The sequence below is a fragment of the Anomaloglossus baeobatrachus genome, unplaced genomic scaffold (genome assembly GCF_048569485.1).
Source record: "Anomaloglossus baeobatrachus isolate aAnoBae1 unplaced genomic scaffold, aAnoBae1.hap1 Scaffold_106, whole genome shotgun sequence".
Classification (NCBI taxonomy): domain Eukaryota; kingdom Metazoa; phylum Chordata; class Amphibia; order Anura; family Aromobatidae; genus Anomaloglossus; species Anomaloglossus baeobatrachus.
In genome coordinates this window covers 677,521-698,704 of record NW_027441876.1, presented here as the reverse complement: position 1 = coordinate 698,704, position 21,184 = coordinate 677,521, and the positions used below count along the sequence as shown (strand labels likewise).

At 47.4% G+C, this 21,184-nt stretch overlaps 1 protein-coding gene across 3 annotated transcripts in view; it reads left to right on the top strand.

Annotated features, from left to right (window-relative positions):
* Positions 1 to 15,524: 15,524 nt before the first annotated feature.
* Positions 15,525 to 21,184, top strand: part of LOC142260446 (uncharacterized) — a 51,225-nt gene continuing 45,565 nt past the window's right edge. For all 3 annotated transcript variants that reach the window (XR_012728652.1, XR_012728651.1, XM_075331923.1), the window contains exon 1: positions 15,525 to 15,620. Coding sequence is in view for 1 of the 3 variants with exons in the window: in XM_075331923.1 (XP_075188038.1) it covers positions 15,542 to 15,620 (79 nt within the window). In the remaining 2 variants the exon portion in view is untranslated. The remainder of the gene's footprint in view (positions 15,621 to 21,184) is intronic.

Below are 21,184 nucleotides of genomic sequence, written 5' to 3'. Positions count from 1 at the left end.
GTGTGGGGGGGGTGCTGAGCCCGATGTTTGTGTGTGTGTGGGGGGAGTGCTGAGCCCGATGTGTGTGGGGGGGTGCTGAGCCCGATGTTTGTGTGTGTGTGTGTGGGGGGTGCTGAGCCCGATGTGTGTGTGTGTGTGTGGGGGGGGTGCTGAGCCCAATGTGTGTGTGGGGGGGGTGCTGAGCCCAATGTGTGTGTGGGGTGCTGAGCCCAATGTGTGTGTGTGGGGGGGGTGCTGAGCCCTGTGTGTGGGGGGGGGGGTGCTGAGCCCTGTGTGTGGGGGGGGGGGGTGCTGAGCCCGATGTTTGTGTGTGTGTGGGGGGTGCTGAGCTCGGTGTGTGTGTGTGTGTGTGTGGGGGGGGGGGCGGTGCTGAGCCCGATGTTTGTGTGTGGGGGGGAGCTGAGCCCAATGTGTGTTTTGGGGGGGGGGTGCTGTGCCCGATGTGTGTGGGGGGGGTGCTAAGCCCGAAGTGTGTGTGTGTGTGTGTGTGGGGGGGGGGGGGTGCTGAGCCCGATGTGTGTGTGTGTGTGTGGGGGGGGGTGCTGAGCCCGATGTGTGTTTTGGGGGGGGGGGGTGCTGAGCCCGAAGTGTGTGTGTGTGTGTGTGTGTATGTGGGGGGGTGCTGAGCCCGATGTGTGTGTGTGGGGGAGGGGGGTGCTGAGCCGGATGTGTGTGTGGGGGAGGGGGGTGCTGAGCCCGATGTGTGTGTGTTTGGGGGGTGCTGATGTTGAAGCCTTAAATTTAGATTGATGCCATTCATATGATACGCATCTATCCCTTTGACACCTGTATTCCAAATTAGTAATTAAAGACCTTTATCGCATGCGATATCTATATCTACACAAGTCAAAGACAACCAGTCATGACCGATGCAGAAGTCTGAATTTATTAAAGGAAGTGAAGGGGATAATATCCAAAGACCCTTGGCTGAGGGCCAGAGGTGCCTACTATATTCCTATTGGTTAACTTGCAAAAACAGCTTACATCGAGTAATATATATGTATGCATTTCATAATCTTATATTAAGCTAACTCAGCATGTATTAAAATAAAAGTATGTCTTATGATAAAGTGGAAAGTCCCATGTCTGAAATTACCAGACATGGGTGTGTTTAGATAGATCAAGCTAAATCAAATGCCATTTTATTAGTCCAGCATTTTCTTGATTATATTCAATATGTAGTAAATCCCATCCATAAAATCCCCCCCCTTTGAAAGATAACCAAAAAATCTTTTTCATAAAGTCCATCCATCAGTCCCGGTATGTTCCAGCGTGTCTTTGAGTATACATTATGCAGGGTGTTCCTAAGCTAACCCTATGACTGGGGACCCTGTACTATCCCTCATCCCGACGGTAAACCTAAAGGTGGTCAGGGCCGAGCCTCCAGCGTACCCCTATCTCCTAACAGACCCTGATCTGAAATCACCATACCATGATTCTAGGACTAGGCAAGACACGCTGTATATCAAAAGGACAAAACAAATAGACTTGTTCAGCAAATGATCAAAGGGGAAGTAGAAATCACAGGATGGCAGAAATAAATCACTTCCTGTCCCTTAGGTGTCCTCTTGGCCATGTTCCACAGTGGCATACAGGATCCGAGGTGAAGGGGGAGGAGTAGGAGGCGGTGGTGGTGGTCCTCTCATCAGTTCATACTCATCGGGGCTGGTTGCACTCAGAGCCTCATACTCCTCAGGCGGTGGTGGAAGATCATCAAAAGCGGCATGCATGGTCATCGTCTCATCCATGGATTTAGATATCATCCTCCTGATGCATGGAGCTACGCAGCACATGGTCAAGGCCAACACTGTCAAGACACAGATAAGAATTATTCCTAGTTTAATAAGCGCATCTTGCCACCCGCTCCACCACCCAAACCAAGTGTCCCATTGTTGTGTGCCTGAGTTTTTGGCCAGTTCCTCGGACAAATAAGTGAGGCCTTTTAGGGCTTTAGTTATGCTACCATCGGGGCCAGTATTATTGGGTATGTAAGTACAGCAGTTAGATCCTATCATTTTACAGACTCCCCCCTTTTCTGCCAGTATCATGTCGAGGGCCATCCTATTTTGAAAGGCCATAACTGAGGTGGGTCCTAGTTGTTCAACAATTCCTTTTAGGGCGTCTCTGGTGTAATTTACGAAGCGTTGTTGGTTGTAATACAGGTAGTTTATCCAATCTACATTTTTGTTTACCGTTATTATGGGGATGATTGATTCAAAACCGGCTGCTACTTGATTTCTTTCTTTAAATTCATCCGGCACTCCTCTAGGAACACCAATTGAATAGACATAAACATGGGGGTCAAAGGATCCTTTTATTTCTGATTCCCTTTTCTGTCTGTTTAGGGGCTGGCGTTCCTGAATGGCTTTGTTCACTTCAGGCAAATCAAATATGTGGAATGGCATGAGTACTTTTACTAGGGCACATTGCCCGGTCCAAGGTACTTGTAAACGGAGTCTTATTTTCATGTCTCCACAAAGCCAGTATACATCGGGTAATTGACTATGTTGATTGGTAAACAGGGAATCATCATAAGGGCCATTGTATATTTTTATGGTATTGTTACAGAAATTTGGTGGCAATTTACCTATTGCTAGTCCCTGGGCAGTGCGTTCAAAACAGGCATAATTTCCGGGATAGGGGGTGATCCCATGCCCAACAGGTTCGTTCCACTGGTAGGAAGGGTGGAAGGGTACATATGTGCTACATGTCGGCATCTTTTTAAAAGGGCTGTGGTGTTATTGAAAAGAGACAATATGCAATAAAAACCTTTTTCATCTGTTCTGGGATCTATGGGGAAAGGAACAGTACCCAAGTGAGGCCTAGCTGTGGCACACACAATACATGCTGACCTGTTGTTACTTGTTGCGGTGTACTTCAACCACTCTAACCAGAGATTTGAGTCTGAATACCCGGTTTCCAGAGCAAGTTTGTCTTCATAGGTCATGTCTGTCATGTATCTTGCTCCTCTTATCAGTTCCCTTATCTGTATACCCCAGGTGTGGTGTGAAGGCTTGTTCACTATATCTTTGAGCCAAAACTTTCCTGTCGCAATAGGTACAGGTATGTCCCCATATGTGCTTAGTACGTACAGTCCTTGGTCACCTTCAGAGGGATTCTCGATGTTTAAAAACATGGTCTTTCACCCGTCTATTGGACAGTGAATGTCTGTGTCTTCTCCACCTCTTATGTCCCTTTCTCTTCTGAATCTGCCTTTGGTCAGTGTCATGCGAGCCAGTAAGGTTTTCCCAAACTTGTCTTTGCGTTCTACAGCTTGAGTGGGCATGTATCCCCAGTTTACATTGCCAGTGGTCCACCCGACAAAGGACCATTTTTCACAATTTGAACCCTATCCGGTTTCAGCAGTGGTTATACATATGTAATGTGTACCCCGTTGGTGTAGAAGATATTGGTTAGTGGGAGTAGGGCATGTCACTATGTCGCAATAGTCAAACTGATATGAGGCAGAGGGAACGGACACATTAAACCAGAAAGTAACCACACCATTTTCTCTGGATATTGCCCCTTGGCCAGTCACCACCCCCAAGAAAATGGAATGTAGCAGACTTAGGTAGAAGAAGGGAGACAGCCGTCTCCTGCTCCTGGGTCCGGCATTTTTTGCAGTGAGATGCGTGGATCCATGTGGGTCTTCCTTCAACTTTGACAGTGGTAGTAGTCGTCAGAAGGACCTAGAATGGCCCGTCGTATCTGGGCTCAAGGGTACGTCTGGTGAATTTCCTGATGAGGACCCAGTCACCTGGTTGGATCTGGTGTGAGCCCTCTAGGTCCTGAGGATCTGGAATGGAAGAGAAAACTCGAGAATGTACTTTAGTCAAATGTTTAGCCAGCTTAACAACAAACTTAGTCAGAGTATCGTACTGCAAGGATAGCTGTTGTGGAAAGTACAACCCTAATCTGGGTGCGCTACCAAACAAGATCTCATAGGGGCTCAACTTGTGGGCTCCGGTTGGGGTGTGTCTGACACTGAACAATCCAAAGGGAAGACTCTCATGCCATGGCTTCCCTGTCTCCTGTGCTGCCTTAAGCATTTTTACTTTCAGTGTCCCATTTAACCTCTCAACTTTCCCACTACTCTGAGAGTGATACGGGGTGTGTAGAGCCAATTCAGTACCCAAGGCCTGCCATATCTCTTTGGTCAAGTTAGCAGTAAAAGCAGGCCCCTAGTCACTTTCTATGGTCTCCGGGAGTCCATATCTGCACACTATCTCCGTGAGAAGTTTCTTCATCGTTGTTTTCACGGATTGGTTTGTGACAGGAAACGCTTCAAGCCATCCGGAAAAGATATCTATCACCACCAAGACGTATTCGAATCCTCCTGAGTGAGGCATCTGGATGTGATCTATCTGTATGCGCTGGAAGGGGTACAAAGGCTTGGGTGTACACTTCTGAGGCGTCTTCTCCGTTTTCCCAGGGTTGCATCGGGCGCAGACCAGACATCCTTTCGTGTAGTTTGCTGCTGCAATGGAAAATCCAGGTGCATGATAGTATTCTCTCACAAGATTGTGCCTCTTCATCTTTGACTGATGTGTAATCCCATGGGCCCATCTGGCCACCATCGGGTAGAGAGCACGCGGAGCACTGTAGCCGCAAGTGACGAGCGGAAGAGAGATGTTTCGGCTGAGTCTGTGTCAGGATGGCAGTAATGTCATGCGGAGCCTTGATGTTCAACTGGTGACCTAAAACGATGTCAGAGGTCTTGTCCAACAGCAGGTGGGTTGCAAACACAGCTCTCATGCAGGATGGTGCTCCTCGGGCGACAGAATCCAGTCTGGCTGAGTAGTATCCAATGGGCCGCTGTCTTCCTCCATGGGACTGGGTCAAAACCCCCGTTGCATGTCCTGCTTTCTCCATGACGAACAGGCAGAATGGTTTTTGATAGTCCGGCAAACCCAGGGCTGGAGAGGAAGATATATTTTTCAGCTTGTAGAATGCATCTATAGCCTCCTTTGTTAAACTGAATGGCTGATTCTAAAAGCATTCATATAAAGGCTCCATCATCAGAGAGGCATCCATTATCCACGGTCGACAATATGACATCATCCCTAGGTAGGATTGCAGTTGAGTGTGATTTTGGGGAAGTGGTATTTGCTCAACGGCTGACTTCCTGTCTGCAGTCAGATGTTTAGTTTGATACGAGATGCAGTGTCCCAAGAACACGACTTTTTCCTGGCAGAACTGGAATTTGTTTTTGGAAGCTTTACATCCATTCAGTGCAAGGAATTGTAGTAGTGAGATTGAGTTTTCTTGGGCTTCCTCCAGGGAATCACAGCAGAGGAGAAGATCATCGACATATTGAAACAGGACTACATTGGGGTGAGTGATCCTCCATGGTTCTAATACATCAGTCATTGCTTGGCTGAACATGGATGGGCTGTTCTGGGCCCCTTGGGGCATCACTGTCCATGTATACTGCTGACCCTCATGGGTAAAAGCAAAAAGATGTTGACAATCTGCACTTAATGGGACACTGAAGAAAGCATTAGCTAGATCCACTACGGTGAAACAGGAGGCAGTAGATGGGATGCATGCCAGCAGAGTATGTGGGTTAGGCACTCTTGGAGTGTCCAGTACTGTGGCTTCATTAACTGCTCGCAAGTCTTGGACCATTCTGTAGGTGGCTGGTTCTCCCTTTCTTGTTTTCTTTTTTACTGGAAACAAGGGTGTGTTGCAGGGAGATTTGGTTGGTATGATTGTTCCATTCTTGAGATAGTATTCTAACTCATGAGAGATAGCAGCAGACTGTTGAATTGAGAGTGGGTATTGTGGCTTGCGGGGGAGTAAGGCTCCTGGTTTAAGCTTCACCTCCACTGGTTGGACTGGCAGTCTTCCAACATCTTCTGGACCTTGTGACCAGAGTATATCAGGGACCTGTGATAGCCAGGTGTCAGAGGTAGGCTTCACATCTTCGGATACACAGAAAAGACCGAACACTTGCGACACTTCATCCTGATCCAGGGGGGTAGTTAAAGGGAAGGTATCGCGGTTTTTTATTTTTGTATTAAAAATAGTGATTATGAAATCAAGTATTTCTAATACAAAATGAAAATCACAGCTTATTTAGTTCTTATGTAATTCTTATTTTACTGGAGGCACTGGGGGCTGCCATGCTGGATTTGCCTTGTGTGTAACGACAGTAACTCCTTCCTTTATGGCAGCCCCTGTGCATAGACTCTGATAGTCGGGCTCCGACCCCTTGCCATACGTTACAGTGGGCGTCTGCTGTGATGTGGACGCACCCCCTGGGCTGTCCAGAACACAATAGAGGGAGGAGACCAGCGTCATCATTGTGGAGCTCACAGCGTGTGCTGTTTGCTCCACTTTACCCCTGTCACCCGCCGAAATGTGTGAGTACGGGCCGCCTCCCCTCCCCTCCCCTCGTTACTGTCTCCGATGACATCCCATCCTTCCGTTCTCCCCAGCCCCTGCTCTGCCCCAGCTACTGCCGCCGCTGTTACCGTCTCCAATGACACCCCCCTCCCTCCGTTCTCCCAAGTCCCCGCTCTGCCCGCTGCCGCAGCTCACCCGGCTCTGCCCGCCGCTGGTTGTGTGTGTGTGTGTGTGTGTGTCACAAGGTCCCCATCAGGGGTGATTGTGAGTGTGTGTCGGCGCTTGCGATGCTGTGCAGTGAGCTTCCAGGACCTGCGAGAGGATCACATGGGAGGCATGTGATATCTCCGGATGCTGTGAGTGTGTGCGCGCGATTGTACAGGTATGTGCGATATCGTGAGTATGTGTGAGTGTATGCGATCGGATATGTGAAATGTCGGCCGGACGCAGGGGAGGATGGCATGCAGCACAGCTGCCTGGAGCGCCCACCGGAGGTCACAGGGAGGAATGATGTGAAAGGTGTGTGTGTGTGTGTGTGTGTGTGTGTGTGTGTGTGTGTGGCACAAGGTCCCCATCAGGGGTGATTGGTGTGTGTGCACGCGCGCGCCACTGCATGTGAGTACCTGTGTGTGTACCGGTGATACTGTCTGCAGGGTTGTGTATCTAATCCTATCCTGTGTGATACTATCTGCAGGGCTGTGTATCTAATCCTCTCCTGTGTGATGCTGTCTGCTGAGCCGTGTATCTAATCCTCTCCTGTGTGATACTGTCTGCTGAGCTGTGTATCTAATTCTCTCCTGTGTGATACTGTCTGCTGAGCTGTGTATCTAATCCTATCCTGTGTGATACTCCTGCTGTCCTTGGTGACACTTTAGGCATTTCTGGTCACCATGAAAATGGCTGTGCACTGTGTCCCTACATGTCATTCTCTGTTATCTGTTGTAAACACTCAGATTAGGAGGGGGGAGGCGTGCCATCCCACACAGGAGAGCAGACTCCGCCCACTTTACGGCAGGCTGTAATCTGAGCTTTTTATACAGTGGAAATTCAGTAGGATTTCAGAAGCTGCTCCCCCTAGTGTTTAACAGTGGAAAATATCAAACTTTTAAATTTTTTGCACAATTAAAAAAAAATAATAATAATATTTAAACAAAACATTTAAACATTATTACTTACATTTTTTTCAGTTATTATTTTATTTTTTTTTGACGATACCTTCCCTTTAGGCCCGTTTCACACGTCAGTGAAAAACACTGACGTTTTTCACTGGCGTGTAAAACACGCACATGTCCCTCCGTGTGCCGTGAATCACGGCACACGTGGGTTGTCTAAGTGCAATCCGGGCTCCGTTCTCCGTGGCCCGTGATTGCACTTAGTAATCAACTCACCTGCGCCCGCTCCCGCTCTCCATGGTGCTGATCGCTCCCGCGGTGCAGCATCCGGCCGGCGCTGACCCCCGCAGCAGCTGCTTCCGGGTCGGCTGTGTCGTGCATCATGAATATGCGCGACAATAATGAGCCGGCTCAGAAGCAGCAGGGAGAACGGGCTGCAGAGGACATCGCTGGACGCCGGGTGAGTAAAAATGATTGATTTTTATTTTAAAAGCACGTTTTTTTCTGGCACGTGTTTCACAGATCACACCACTGCGTGGTCCATGGAACATCAGTGATGCCAGAAAAAAATGGACATGTCTCCGTGCGGCAATCACGGACACGCGGGTACGCCGCACGGAGACATGGTCAGTGAAAAATCACTGATGTGTGAGCAGACCCATTCATTATAATGGGTCTGCGTATGTCAGTGATTCTGGTACGTTTAAAAAAAAGCACAAACGTACCAGAATCACTGACGTGTGAAAGGGGCCTTAAAGAGAGAAGGTCCATACACAGACATGGGTACAATCCTTTGTCTCTAGTCTCCGAGAGCCCATACGCAAACAACTGCAGCTAGTAACCCCTGATTACAGAGTAAAAGACCAAGACACCCTCTTTCAGGTAGCAAGAGGTGTTGAGATGAATCTAGCAGTGTCAAAGTCCACACCACGTACAAATGTGTTACTCGCACAGTCACCTGGAGAGGATCAGGGACGTAAGAAGTCTGACATCATCTGCTATAGATGTAAAAAACCTGGGCATATCAAAAGACATTGTAGGAAATTCTCTCAGCACAACGACCTACAGCAGCAATCACCAACTGATGTGCCACCTCCCCCTCCTCTCCAATAGGAGATTGGCAAGCTGGGTCCACCACCATCTTTTAACCTACTCTACAATCATACCCCCAAGCAAGCTAGCGGTCCTCCTCCTACCATACAGGTGGAAGTAGAAGGGAAATCCATTCCCTTTTTGGTGGATACCGGTGCAGCCAGAAGCGTCATTAGGTTTGCAGATTTACCTGACCCAGATTGTCTCACAGATGAAGTTGTCCCATGTGTGGGTATTGATGGAACCACCCAAAGTACTCCCATGACACGTCCTTTGAATCTCAGCCTGCAACCTACACACAGTATGCTTTCACAGCTCGTGGTATCCAATACATGTCCGGTGAATCTTTTAGGCACAGACCTGCTCAGGAAACTGCATGCTCTTATCTCTTTCAACAATGATGGTACCGTCTCCATAACACTGAGCCCAGTGTGTGTGTGTGTGTGTGTGTGTGTGTGTGTGTGTGTGGGGGGGGGGGGTGCTGAGCCCGATGTGTGTGTGTGTGTGGTGTGTGTGTTTGGGGGGTGCTGAGCCCGATGTGTGTGTGTGTGTGGGGGGTGCTGAGCCCGATATGTGTTTGGGGGGGGGTGCAGAGCCCGATGTGTGTGTGGGGGTGCAGAGCCCGATGTGTGTGGGGGTGCAGAGCCTGGTGTGTGTGTGTGTGTGTGTGTGGGGGTGCTGAGCCCGATGTGTGTGTGTGTGTGGTGTGCAGAGCCCAATGTGTGTGTGTGTGGGGGGGGGGTGCAGAGCCCGATGTGTGTGTGTGTGTGTGTGTGTGTGGGGGGGGGTGCAGAGCCCGATGTGTGTATGGGGGGTGAAGAGCCCGATGTGAGTGTGGGGGGGTGCAGAGCCCGATGTGTGTGTGTGTGGGGGGGGGGGTGCAGAGCCCGATGTGTGTGGTGGGGGGGTGCAGAGTCCGATGTGTGTGGTGGGTTGGTGCAGAGCCCGATGTGTGGGTGGGGGGGGGTGCAGAGCCCGATGTGTGTGGTGGGGGGGGTGCAGAGCCCGATGTGTGTGGTGGGGGGCGTGCAGAGCCCGATATGGGGCTGTTATTTCCAATGCTAGAGTGATAACAGTTCAGTGCTTTTTTTTTTTTTTACTGTTTATCCAGCGGCCGGCAATTATGAATGATCAGCTGATAGCTCACAGAAGGCGGCTGCCGGGTGATCAGCTGATCGCTCACAGAAGGCGGCTGCCGGGTGATCAGCTGATTGCTCACAGAAGGCGGCTGCCGGGTGATCAGCTGATCGCTCACAGTAGCCACCCACCGGGCGATCAGCTGATCGCTCACAGTAGTCGGCTGATGATTTCTTTGTACGCCTCTGTCCACCCTCTTAAAGGGGTTATCCGGCTTATTTTGCCTTTTTTTGTAATTACACTATTGGGCTACATTAGGGCAGGTAAGTAGACAGTAACTCCCTACCTGCCCTGCTGTCAGCCCCTCTCCCCCGGCTCAGAGCGGTCATGTGACCGCTGCTGCTGTGATTTTGCTGCTTCCTGTGGATGTCAGGACAACAAGTGCAGGAGCTTATGTTCTGCCTTGTCGACGGGCATCACAGTCGACGTCATGTAGCCTCCTTGCTGGGCAGGTACAGTGCGTGGAGTCCCCGCCCCCTTTCCTCCGCATCCTCCCACACAGTCCCCCGCACCCTCCCCACACTCCGTCCTCTCCCCTTCCACTGCTGGGGGCCCGTGAGCTGGGGGGAAGGCACCTGGTGGTGGCTACCGTGCGGTCACCTCCAGCACCGGGCCCCCTGCTCAGGATTGCACGTTCAAATGTATCGGCATCACAGATGTTAATACATTTGAAAGCACAGATGACAGGCAGCACCTCGCTGCTTCTCATCACTGTCCCACTGTCTGCTCTGACAGTTCAGGACAGCGGTGACGTCACTACTGTGCTGATATGTCCCGAGCACAGACAGTGGACGAACAAGGAGCAGCGGTAGGGACCGAGGAGAGGTAAGTATGTGTTCCCTTCACGGTGGGTGTGGGTATGCAGAGCACCATGTGGGGGGGGTGTGCAGAGCCCGATGTGTGGGGAGGGGTGCAGAGCCAGATGTGTAGGGGGAGTGCAGAGCCAGATGTGTAGGGGGGTTGCAGAGCCCTATGTGTGTAGGGGGGTTGCAGAGCCCTATGTGTGTAGGGGGGTTGCAGAGCCCTATGTGTGTAGGGGGGTTGCAGAGCCCTATGTGTGTAGGGGGGTTGCAGAGCCCTATGTGTGTAGGGGGGTTGCAGAGCCCTATGTGTGTAGGGGGGTTGCAGAGCCCTATGTGTGTAGGGGGGTTGCAGAGCCCTATGTGTGTGTGTGTGGGGGGTTGCAGAGCCCAATGTGTGTGTGTGGGGGGGAGCCCGATATGAGTGGGGGTGGTGTAGAGCCCGGTGTGTGTGGGGGGTGGTGCAGAGCCTGGTGTGTGTGTGGGGGGGTGGTAAAGAGCCCGGTGTGTGTGTGTTGGGGGGTGGTGCAGAGCCCGGTGTGTGTGGGGGGGGTGGTGCAGAGCCCGGTGTGTGGGGGGGGGGGTGCAGAGCCCGATGTGTGTGTGTGTGTGTGTGTGTGTGTGTGTGTGTGTGTGTGTGTGGGGGTGCAGAGCCCGATGTGTGTGTGTTGGGGGGGTGCAGAGCCCGATATGTGTGGGGGTGGTGCAGAGCCAGGTGTGTGTGTGTGGGGGTGTGTGTGTGTGTGTCTGTGTGTGTGTGTGTGTGTGTGTGTGTGTGGGGTGCAGAGCCCGGAGTATGTGTGTGTGTGTGTGTGTGGGTGCAGAGCCCGATGTGTGTGTGGGGGGTGCAGAGCCCGATGTGTGTGTGTGTGTGGAGGGGGGGTGCAGAGCCCGATGTGTGTGTGTGTGTGTGTGTGTGTGTGGGGGGGTGCAGAGCCCGATGTGTGTGGTGGGGGGGTGCAGAGCCCGATGTGTGTGGTGGGGGGGTGCAGAGCCCGATGTGTGTGGTGGGGGGGTGCAGAGCCCGATGTGTGTGGTGGGGGGGTGCAGAGCCCGATTGTGTGTGGGGAGTGCAGAGCCCGATATGGGGCTGTTATTTCCAATGCTAGAGTGATAACAGGTCAGTGCTGGCCTGAATACTGACAGCTAAGGCTATGTTCACACTTGCGTTGTTTTGCATCCGTCACAATCAGTTGTGTGACTGATGCAATGGATGCGTTGCAGATAGTGGCACAACTTTTTGTTGTTTTTTTTACTGTTTAACCAGCGGCCGGCTATTATGAATGATCAGCTGATCGCTCACAGAAGGCGGGTGATCAGTTGATCGCTCACTGAAGGCGGCTGCCGGGTGATCAGCTGATCGCTCACAGTAGCCGGCAGCCGGGTGATCAGCTGATCGTTCGGCCGCCGAGAGAGACGTTGGTTTGAATAATTAAACACAAAATTTGACCATGCGCAGTGAAATCAAAAGGATTCCGCTGCACAAAAACGTTAAATGCTGCGTTCCTGCTGCCCGACGTTCCACGACTGATCAGTCGCGCGGCAGATGCAACGCAATGGCATCAGTCACAATCCGCCACTTATACAAGTCTATGGGAAACAGCGGAATCCGCCAAACGGATTGCGTTGTTTATCAGCAGCAGAATGTGACGGATACTAAATAGCGGAAATGTGAACATAGCCTAATGAGTGTGCAGAGGGTGGGAAGAGGGCGGGGTTGGACAGTGAGGCCGGGTGGGGCCAGCTCTGACTGTGAGTTCGGCATAGGAAGTTTTCATGTTTGGTTGAGCTGAAGGTAAATAAACTGTCTGCAGAGAATGAAGGGATAATTCAAGAGGAAAAAAAGTTAAAAAAGAAAAAAAATGTGGGGGTGATTTAGGCTACATGCGCATGCTGCGTTTTTGTAGTGTTTTTGACGCGTTTTTTGGTGCAGTTTTGTTGGCAGAACTTTCTGACCTCTGACTTCCCAGCAAAGTCTATGAGAAGTCAGATTTGTAATGTGCACCTTGCAAGAAAGAATGAATATGCTGCATCTTTTTTTGTCACAAACTTTTGAAAAAAAAAAAACCGCTGACAAATAAACTGCGTTTGTTTTTGTCAACATTTGTCACCCATTGAAATCAATGAGGGCATCAAAAAGGCAAGGAAAATGCATGCTATCAAATTGGTGCATTTTGCATGCGTTTTACCTGCGGTTTTGTCAACAGAAACGCAGCTCACCAACTTAGTTCCAGAATGACAAAATTAATGCTGGAGTGAATTTGACATGTCGGTGGCTGTGTTGGTTTCTCTGTCTTTCTTGCGCTCTCTCTCTTTCTCCACAAGCAGTACATACTCACTGATCACGGCTGTCACACTGCTCCCCCGCCTCTCATCTTCTTTCGGACCCGCTCATTAGCCTCATACATTTTGACTCCTCCCCCTGTCTGTGATTGATTGGTTGCAGTCAGACGAGCCCCCATGCTGAGGGACAGCTGTCTAACTTCAACCAATCACAGCCGCGGTGGGCGTGTTTACATAGAGCGACTCTCTTCAGTGCTGTACTATCAGCAGAGGAGGACTCAAACTGTGACAGCAAACATCTGAGTGATGGCACCGCTGACACTCGGTTGGTTTTCTGTGACAGCTGGAGGACATCAGGCTTGAACCGCAGTGAACCTGTGATGTCATTGCTGCGACACCCGCTGTACTGCTGGAGCTGTAGCTGTGACGTCAGGAATTCACCCTAGTTCATTCTGATCGCTGCGGCTCTGTCCACACTCACAGCTGGCAGCCATGCTGTATGACTGCTATCTGTGACAGGACAGGGATGTAGCAGAGCGGGAAGCCTCGTGGGACCTCATGTGGATTACTTTGGACCTCGAGGGGTGTTTTGGGGGTTAATAAAGTGGTGAAAGAAGGTGGCTTTTTTTATGTGATGTGGGGTGTCTCATAGACGCATAACATCACTAACTATATAACTAATAACTAATAACTATCCCAATTTGGGATGTATTCCATCTGTCTAGATTTTGGCGGTTGGTGACTGTTCACATTAAGTCATCAGGCTTTGTCCACAGGCTATTTACTTCATGCAGCATTTGCTTGGACCTGTCCCGCCCACAGCCATGATTCAGTCATGGGTACGGGATTGAAATAGACCGGGTGAGTGCTGCTGAGAGCAGTTCTACTATTCATATGTGAGGCCGTATGGCACATTTTATAAAAATATTTTAGTGTAGGACTGCTTCAAATGAGATTTGCCGTGACGTGGCGAAGCAGCTCAAGAAATTGCAATTTTTTGCCAAAAATCTCAAAATTTTTTAAAATAAGTACAGTTTGGAATGTTTAGTGCTGTAGTGCACATTTGGTGCTGCTTTTTGTTTTTTCTTCATTGAATTGGTCGGTGGTTGACCTCCACCTTGCTTTGCACCCCAATTTGGGATGTATTCCATCTGTCTAGATTTTGGCGGTTGGTGACTGTTCACATTAAGTCATCAGGCTTTGTCCACAGGCTATTTACTTCATGCAGCATTTGCTTGGACCTGTCCCGCCCACAGCCATGATTCAGTCATGGGTACGGGATTGAAATAGACCGGGTGAGTGCTGCTGAGAGCAGTTCTACTATTCATATGTGAGGCCGTATGGCACATTTTATAAAAATATTTTAGTGTAGGACTGCTTCAAATGAGATTTGCCGTGACGTGGCGAAGCAGCTCAAGAAATTGCAATTTTTTGCCAAAAATCTCAAAATTTTTTAAAATAAGTACAGTTTGGAATGTTTAGTGCTGTAGTGCACATTTGGTGCTGCTTTTTGTTTTTTCTGCATAACATCACTAACCTAGGGCTTAGTGGCAGCTATGGTCTGCCATTAACCCCTTATTACCCCGATAGCTACCGCACCAGGGCAACGGGAAGAGCCGGGTCCAGCGCCAGAATTTGCGCATCTTATGGATATGCCACTTCTAGGGCGGCTGTGAGCTGCTATTGTTAGGCTGGAAAGGGCGAAATAACGATGGCCCTTTCCACCCTAATATTATCAGCCCCCAGTTGTCTGCTGCACCTGGGCTGGTATTAGAAAAATGAGGAGATCCCACGTCATTTTTTTTTTTTTTAATCAAATAATAAAAAAACGTGTGGGATCCCCTCTATTTTTCATAACTGGCCAAGGTACAGCAAAGAGCTGAGGGTTGCAGCTGCTGCGGTTCCTTTACTGTATCTGAAAAATGGGGGGATCCCATGTTGTTGTTTTTTTTTACCCCCCCCCCCCCCCAAACAAAACAAAAAAACAGCTAACCAAGCTAGCTATCCCTCTTTCAAGCTATTCTATTATTTCTTTCTATGTATTCTTTCTGTTCTTTCTTATTATCTAATCTATATGTTCTTATTATCTATCCATCTAGCTATTCTTTCTATTTTTTACTATTTATCATGTATTCTAGCTATCTATCTATTATCCTTTCCTATCATATTTCGTTTCTCCTTCAAAAAAACGCAATGACTAAAAACGCACTAAAAACGCACCTACATTACAAGCGTTTTTGGGACATTTCCAGGCTCACTCTGATAAGGTGCAGTTTTGGTTGCAGTTTGTGTGCAGAAAAAACTGCAGCGTGCGCATGTAGCCTTATATGACAATACAGCACAGAATAGCTTACAAAAAATGTTTGCGCTTATGTCGGACAACTTTAAAGAAAAAAAAATTGAATAAAACTAATGTACCTCAAAAAGAAAGCTTTCAAAAATACAACATTGTTGACTAAAACAATTATAAAATGACAGAAAAATAAGCATTAGGGCGTCCAAATTTTGAAGACAAAACAATGAAGGAAATCCCAATGTCATAATGTACCACACTAAGTGGACCCTGCCACGTCTGCTTCTATCCCTGCTGAACTGACTCTGGGGCAGCACGGGGGATATAGGAGGCGTAGAGGCCATGCATGGATTGGTCTCAGGGGCCACACGGCTCTGGTAGCAGAAGCGTCCATCTAGAACCTTCCACATCACTTTTCCTTCTGTCCGTGACTTTTACATTATTTATTTTACAGCTTTGAAATTCAGGGAAAAGATATGCAGAACGCTGCAGACACAATGGAAAAAGGAGGAATGGATGTGCGGAGTGATGAACGGAGTAGAGACCTTTCCACAGGTAACCCTCCTCAGTGAAGAGTCACCATTAAATAACAAGGAGAACAGTCACATTCCCAGCTGCAAAGAGAAAATAAAGTTATATTTTCCCTGCTGCCGCTCGTATACAGTCACTGATGCAGTGCGGGAAACAGTAACACTTACCGCTCACAGGCTGTCAGCCAAGGAACAAGAGGGCTGATTACTATGCACTCACTATGTAGTGAGTGGTGACTGTTGCAGTCACCAGCACAGTAGGAGAGGCTGAAAGTGAGCAGCTGCTGGGAGAATGTAACTGCATTTTCTCCTTGCAGACACTGTGTCACAATCTCTCCGTTGTCTTGGGCGCAGTGAGTGACAATTTTGCCTCTCTATGGAATCAGGGCCGTGCCAAGCTGTTAGTTTGTTGAGCGACAGCTCAACTGTCCAATCTGAGACTGGGAGTTGTTTGGTTTCTTCATGGGTTCCCTGTTCTGAGTGATTGATCAGTTACTTAGCTGAGTAGTTAATCCCAAAGCCAGGGTATCACAGAGGTGTCGGGGTAACTGGAGAAGAGACACCCCACCCTCCCCCGAAACAGGCCCTCAGACTAGGGACTTTGTGCTGTCCCTTATTCCAGGGGTAGGCTTGATGGTATCCAAGTCTGGACTGCCAGCGTAACACTAACTCCTGTCCAAAACCCTGATCTAACACCCCCTCTCCCCCCCACCGGGAGTGGAGATGCAAACCCCACAAAGGATCGCCACAAAGACCGGAATCACAGGAGCATAAACTGAAGGTATCATCTGCAGTAACAAGTAATATCTCAAACCTTAAATAGGGAGAAGACAGCTGAATAGAAATTAGCCCCCTGAGTCTCAAGGAGCCACAAACCACTCCACAGGACTGGAAAACAGTGTAAAACACTCAGCTGAAGCTGAGCAACTAATTTCAGGTTGCCTGTGAACAGAGTCCGTCGCCACCGCGGCTCCCTGCGAATGTGTGACTTGGTTATCGTGCTCTGATCTATAGCTCGGAGACCTTGGACCTCCTCTGACAATCCATTTGCCCATATCCGCTATCCTCCTGATATTCTGACCTCAGAGCTGACTATGCCTTTGTCTTTCCCCTTAGTTCACGGCATGCTCTCTTTGTATCTGACCCCGGAACGTTTGATAACCCTGCCTCACGGCTTGTCCATGCAGTGACTAGCGTCACACACTGTTCTAATAAACCAGATAGATATCATTTGAATGCCAGGTACTCAGATTACCACTATATCTGCAGGTAAATAATGTTTTTGTAGCTGCCAGGTTTTCTTTTAACTCCTTTTCGATATGTAACATATTATTACATCCTATTGCTTGCGGCTCAGAAGCTGAGTCTCCATTATTGCCAGCAGATGATGTCTATTCAGTGGAGGTAAGCTTCACCCACTGCTGTTAACTTTTCGACAGCAGCATTTGCAGCTCGCAGCCTATGGGGTACAATGTTCCACATATCCAACGCCCCCAGCAACATTTATCATTGGGTGCATATGGGTCGCCATAATAGCTGGGGGTCTTCTAAAGACCCCTTGCCCTATATAAGGGTACTCCTATGATCTCCACACCTAGATACATTACTTCAGTGGTGTAGATTTCAAAATGAGAATTTATGGGGTGTTTCCACTGTTTAGGCACATCAAGGGCTTTACAAACGTGACATGGCATCCTCTAGTTCAGCTAATTTTGTTCTCCAAAAGTCAAATTGTGCTCCTTCCCTTCCGAGCCCTGCCGTGGACCCAAGCAATAGTTTTACAGCATATATTGGGGTATCAGCGTACACATGAGAAATTGCACAACAGAATTATATGGTCCATTTTCTCATCTTACCCTTGGGAAAATGAAAATTTGTGGTTAAAGCAACACTTTTGTGGGAAAAATTAAAATCTTTATTTTTTTCCTTCCACATTGCTTTCATTTCTGTGACGCATCTAAAGTGTACTTTGGCATTGCATTACTGCTGTAGGAATATTACAAAAAAGGGATAAATACATTGCTAATGTGAAAAATGAGTAAAAAGACATAGGTATTGCATTACTGCTTCAGAGATATTTGCAAAGAGAGATTCTTAGCTTATGTATTGGCCAATCCATGTGAGCCCAATAACTTTGACAAGGTGATCTCATTATATTGGGAACCTAACCTTAAATGTTTCTGTGTGATTAAAAATCTGCATGTCTGCCTTCTGGCTAAATAAGATGGTGGACACACCCTGGCTATAGGGCAGAGTGCTTGGTCAGGTGCTTGTCAAGGTTATCGGGCTCACATGGATTGGTCAATACATAAACTAAAAAATTGTTTTAAAGAACTGAAGTCCTCATTGGTTGATACCTTTTTAATGGCTAACTGAAAAGATGGAACTAAAGACACTTCTGAAGAAACGTGCACAACTGGACAGTGACATATTTTTCTTATCCAAATGCAAAAAGGAGAATCTGATCCCCAAAGGACTCTGGATTACAAACCCAATTCTACATACATAAAATACCCATTATGCACAAAACCTTTGTCACAGGACTTCTGAGAGACTAAGGAACCACCTTTTGCATGTCTTCTACAGCATCAAGAGTAAAATCCAGAGGGAATTTGAAACACAAAGGAAGACGCTTCCAGAAAGCACAGAGCAAAAAGTACAACAATACTACTACAGACTACGAACTCTTCTGATCCACAACAAGGAAAAGAAACTACATTGACTGCGCCTCAATTCTGGACTTAATACAAACAGGTTGAGAACAAAGCCAAAACCTAACAACTTGGACAACCACTCCATTCAAGACACAAAAGGATCTGTTTTATCAATCTCTGGGATTATAAACCCAACAAAGTGGAATTTGCTGTGCTTTCTAGGGGACTCTCATTTTGTCCTACTAAAGCTCTAGACAAAACTGAACTCTGCAGTGACATGGAAGATTTCTTCAGGAGACTACGTCTGAGGGAATATTTTAACGATGCAGATGTTTGAGAATCCACCCAGACTAAAGGAAGACTGATCTTGACAACCAGGAAAATGTCAGATTGGACACCTCCACCAGGACGCAACCTTCATTTGGATAACTATATAGACACTTCCAGACATTTGGTAAAATCCACTATCCAGATATAGCAACATGTGAATCCACTATCCTAGACACACACGGGAGGCAACCATCCAACATCAGTGCCCAGGAGAGAAAGTCCATAAAATCTTTGAAAACCAACAAAGAAATCATCATTAAACCTGCAGAAAAAGGGGTGCAATAGTCATGATGAACAAATCAGACTACATGAATGAAGCAGACAACTGATGGACACACGCTACTATAAAAAATTGGAGTCTGACCCTACACAGGACTATTACAAGGAACTTAACAATTTGGTCTCTTGTCTGCCTGACATATCCTCAACAGCTGATGAACTGATACCGGTAAGTCCAAGAATAGGCACATTCTACATGCTTCCCAAAATTCACAAATCTGGAAACCCAGGAAGACCCATCATTTCATGTGTGGGCACTCTCACTGAACAAGTGTCTGGATGGGTAGAGGGTATCCTTAAACCCTTGGTAAGGGATACAACCAGCTACATCCAGGACACTACTGACCTATTGAAAAAACTATCAGCAATAGGTTCTCTACCAGAGGGAACCATCCTTGCCACCATGGATGTGGAATCCTTGTACTTTAATATTCCACACCAGGATAGATTGAATGCCTGCAAAGTCTTCCTGGAAAATACAGGAACTTATACCGATTCTGTAGGGAAGCTTACAAAATTCATCCTCACCCATAATTACTTTGCATTTGACAATAACATATATCTACAGGAGACTGGGACTGCAATGGGAAGCAAAATGGCACCACAATATGCAAATCTTTTCATGGCCAAGCTTGAGAGTGACTTTTTATCCTCTTGTCCTATCAGGCCTCTGGCGTACTACTGTTACATTGACGATATTTTAATCTTCTGTACAGAGTCTGAGGAGCAGCTGAAGACCTTCCATGAACACTTTAATCCGTTTCATCCCACCATCAACCTAACACTCAACTACTCCTGCACTGAAATCAACTTCTTGGACACCATCATTAAACTACGGAACAATGAAATAGAGACATCCCTGTACAAGAAGCCAATTGACCGTCCAACATACCTGAAATGGGACAGTTTTCATCCAAAACACAAACTCTATAGTGTACAGCCAGGTTATCGGGTACAATCGGATATGTTCCAACAGTACAGATAGAGACAATCACCTTGAGGGCCTCAGAAAGACCTTTCTAAATCAAGGCTACCACCCAAGAACAATTGAAAACCAGATTACAAGAGCCACCAGAATATCAAGAAACCATCTCCTACATTATAAAACTAAAGAAAACAACCGGGTCCCGCTTGCAATCACCTACAATCCACATCTGGAGGTGTTAAGAGGAGCTGCACGGAAACTACAACCATTACTGCAAAAGGATGCCCGGTTAAAATCTATCTTTCCAGATCCCCCCCCACTTCTGTGTTTTAGACAACCCCCAAATCTAAGAAGCTTCATTGTCAAAAGCTCCCTGTCCTCTCAAACAGGAACACTTCCCTGCAACCAGAAAAAATGTAAGACCTGTCCATTTATATTGACAACGGACAAGATAAAGATTCCCAGATCACATCAGGACTACAAGATCCCAGGTACCTTCAGTTGCACCACAACCAATGTGGTGTACTTAATTATATGTACCAAATCTCCAACTGGGGGTCTGTATATAGGGGAGACAGGACAACCACTCAGGACAAGAATGAATTCTCACCACCACACTATTAGAGAAAAAAGGATAGATCTACCTGTGGCCAAACATTTTTGTAACCTAGACCACAGCATCATGGACATGAAATTGCTGGTATTGAAAGGTAACCTCAAGTCCCAGAGAGAGAGGAGACTATGGGAGTACAAACTTATGATGACCTTTGAAACATTCAGAGGAGAAATGAATGTCTCATGGATTCATGTTTTTTTACATCAATTAAGAGATGTGCTCCTCAGACCATCCGGGGGCATCACAGCCCTGGACCAGACCTCAATCAGAGGTCACTAAAACTTTCACACTGAACTGCAGAAATATTTATGGCCACAACAGTTTGTCCTCTTGCCATAGTGATAGTTCTGCTTCACATAACTTTTTATTTACTGCCCCATTCTTTGTCCTGTTGTGTATAAATATGTGACTCTTCAGATTTTGTGTTATATTGAGCCTGAAGAAAAGAGCTGAGTAGTCTCGAAAGCTTGCTATTATTACCATCTTTTCAGTTAGCCATTAAAAGGTATCAACCACTGAGGACTTCAGTTCTTTTAAACAATTTTTTATCTCTACTGGCTAACACGGTACAAAGATATATTTTACCTGTGCATAAACTAAGAATCTCACTTTGCAAATATCTCTAAAGCGGTAATGCAATGCCTGTCGTTTTATTCATTTTTTCTCATTACCTATGTATTAGTCCCTTTTTTCTAATATTTCTACAGCAGTAATGCAATGCCAAAGTATCCATATATTATTGAGTGCCACTGGATATGCTTTTGTAGATATGTTTTATTGAATGT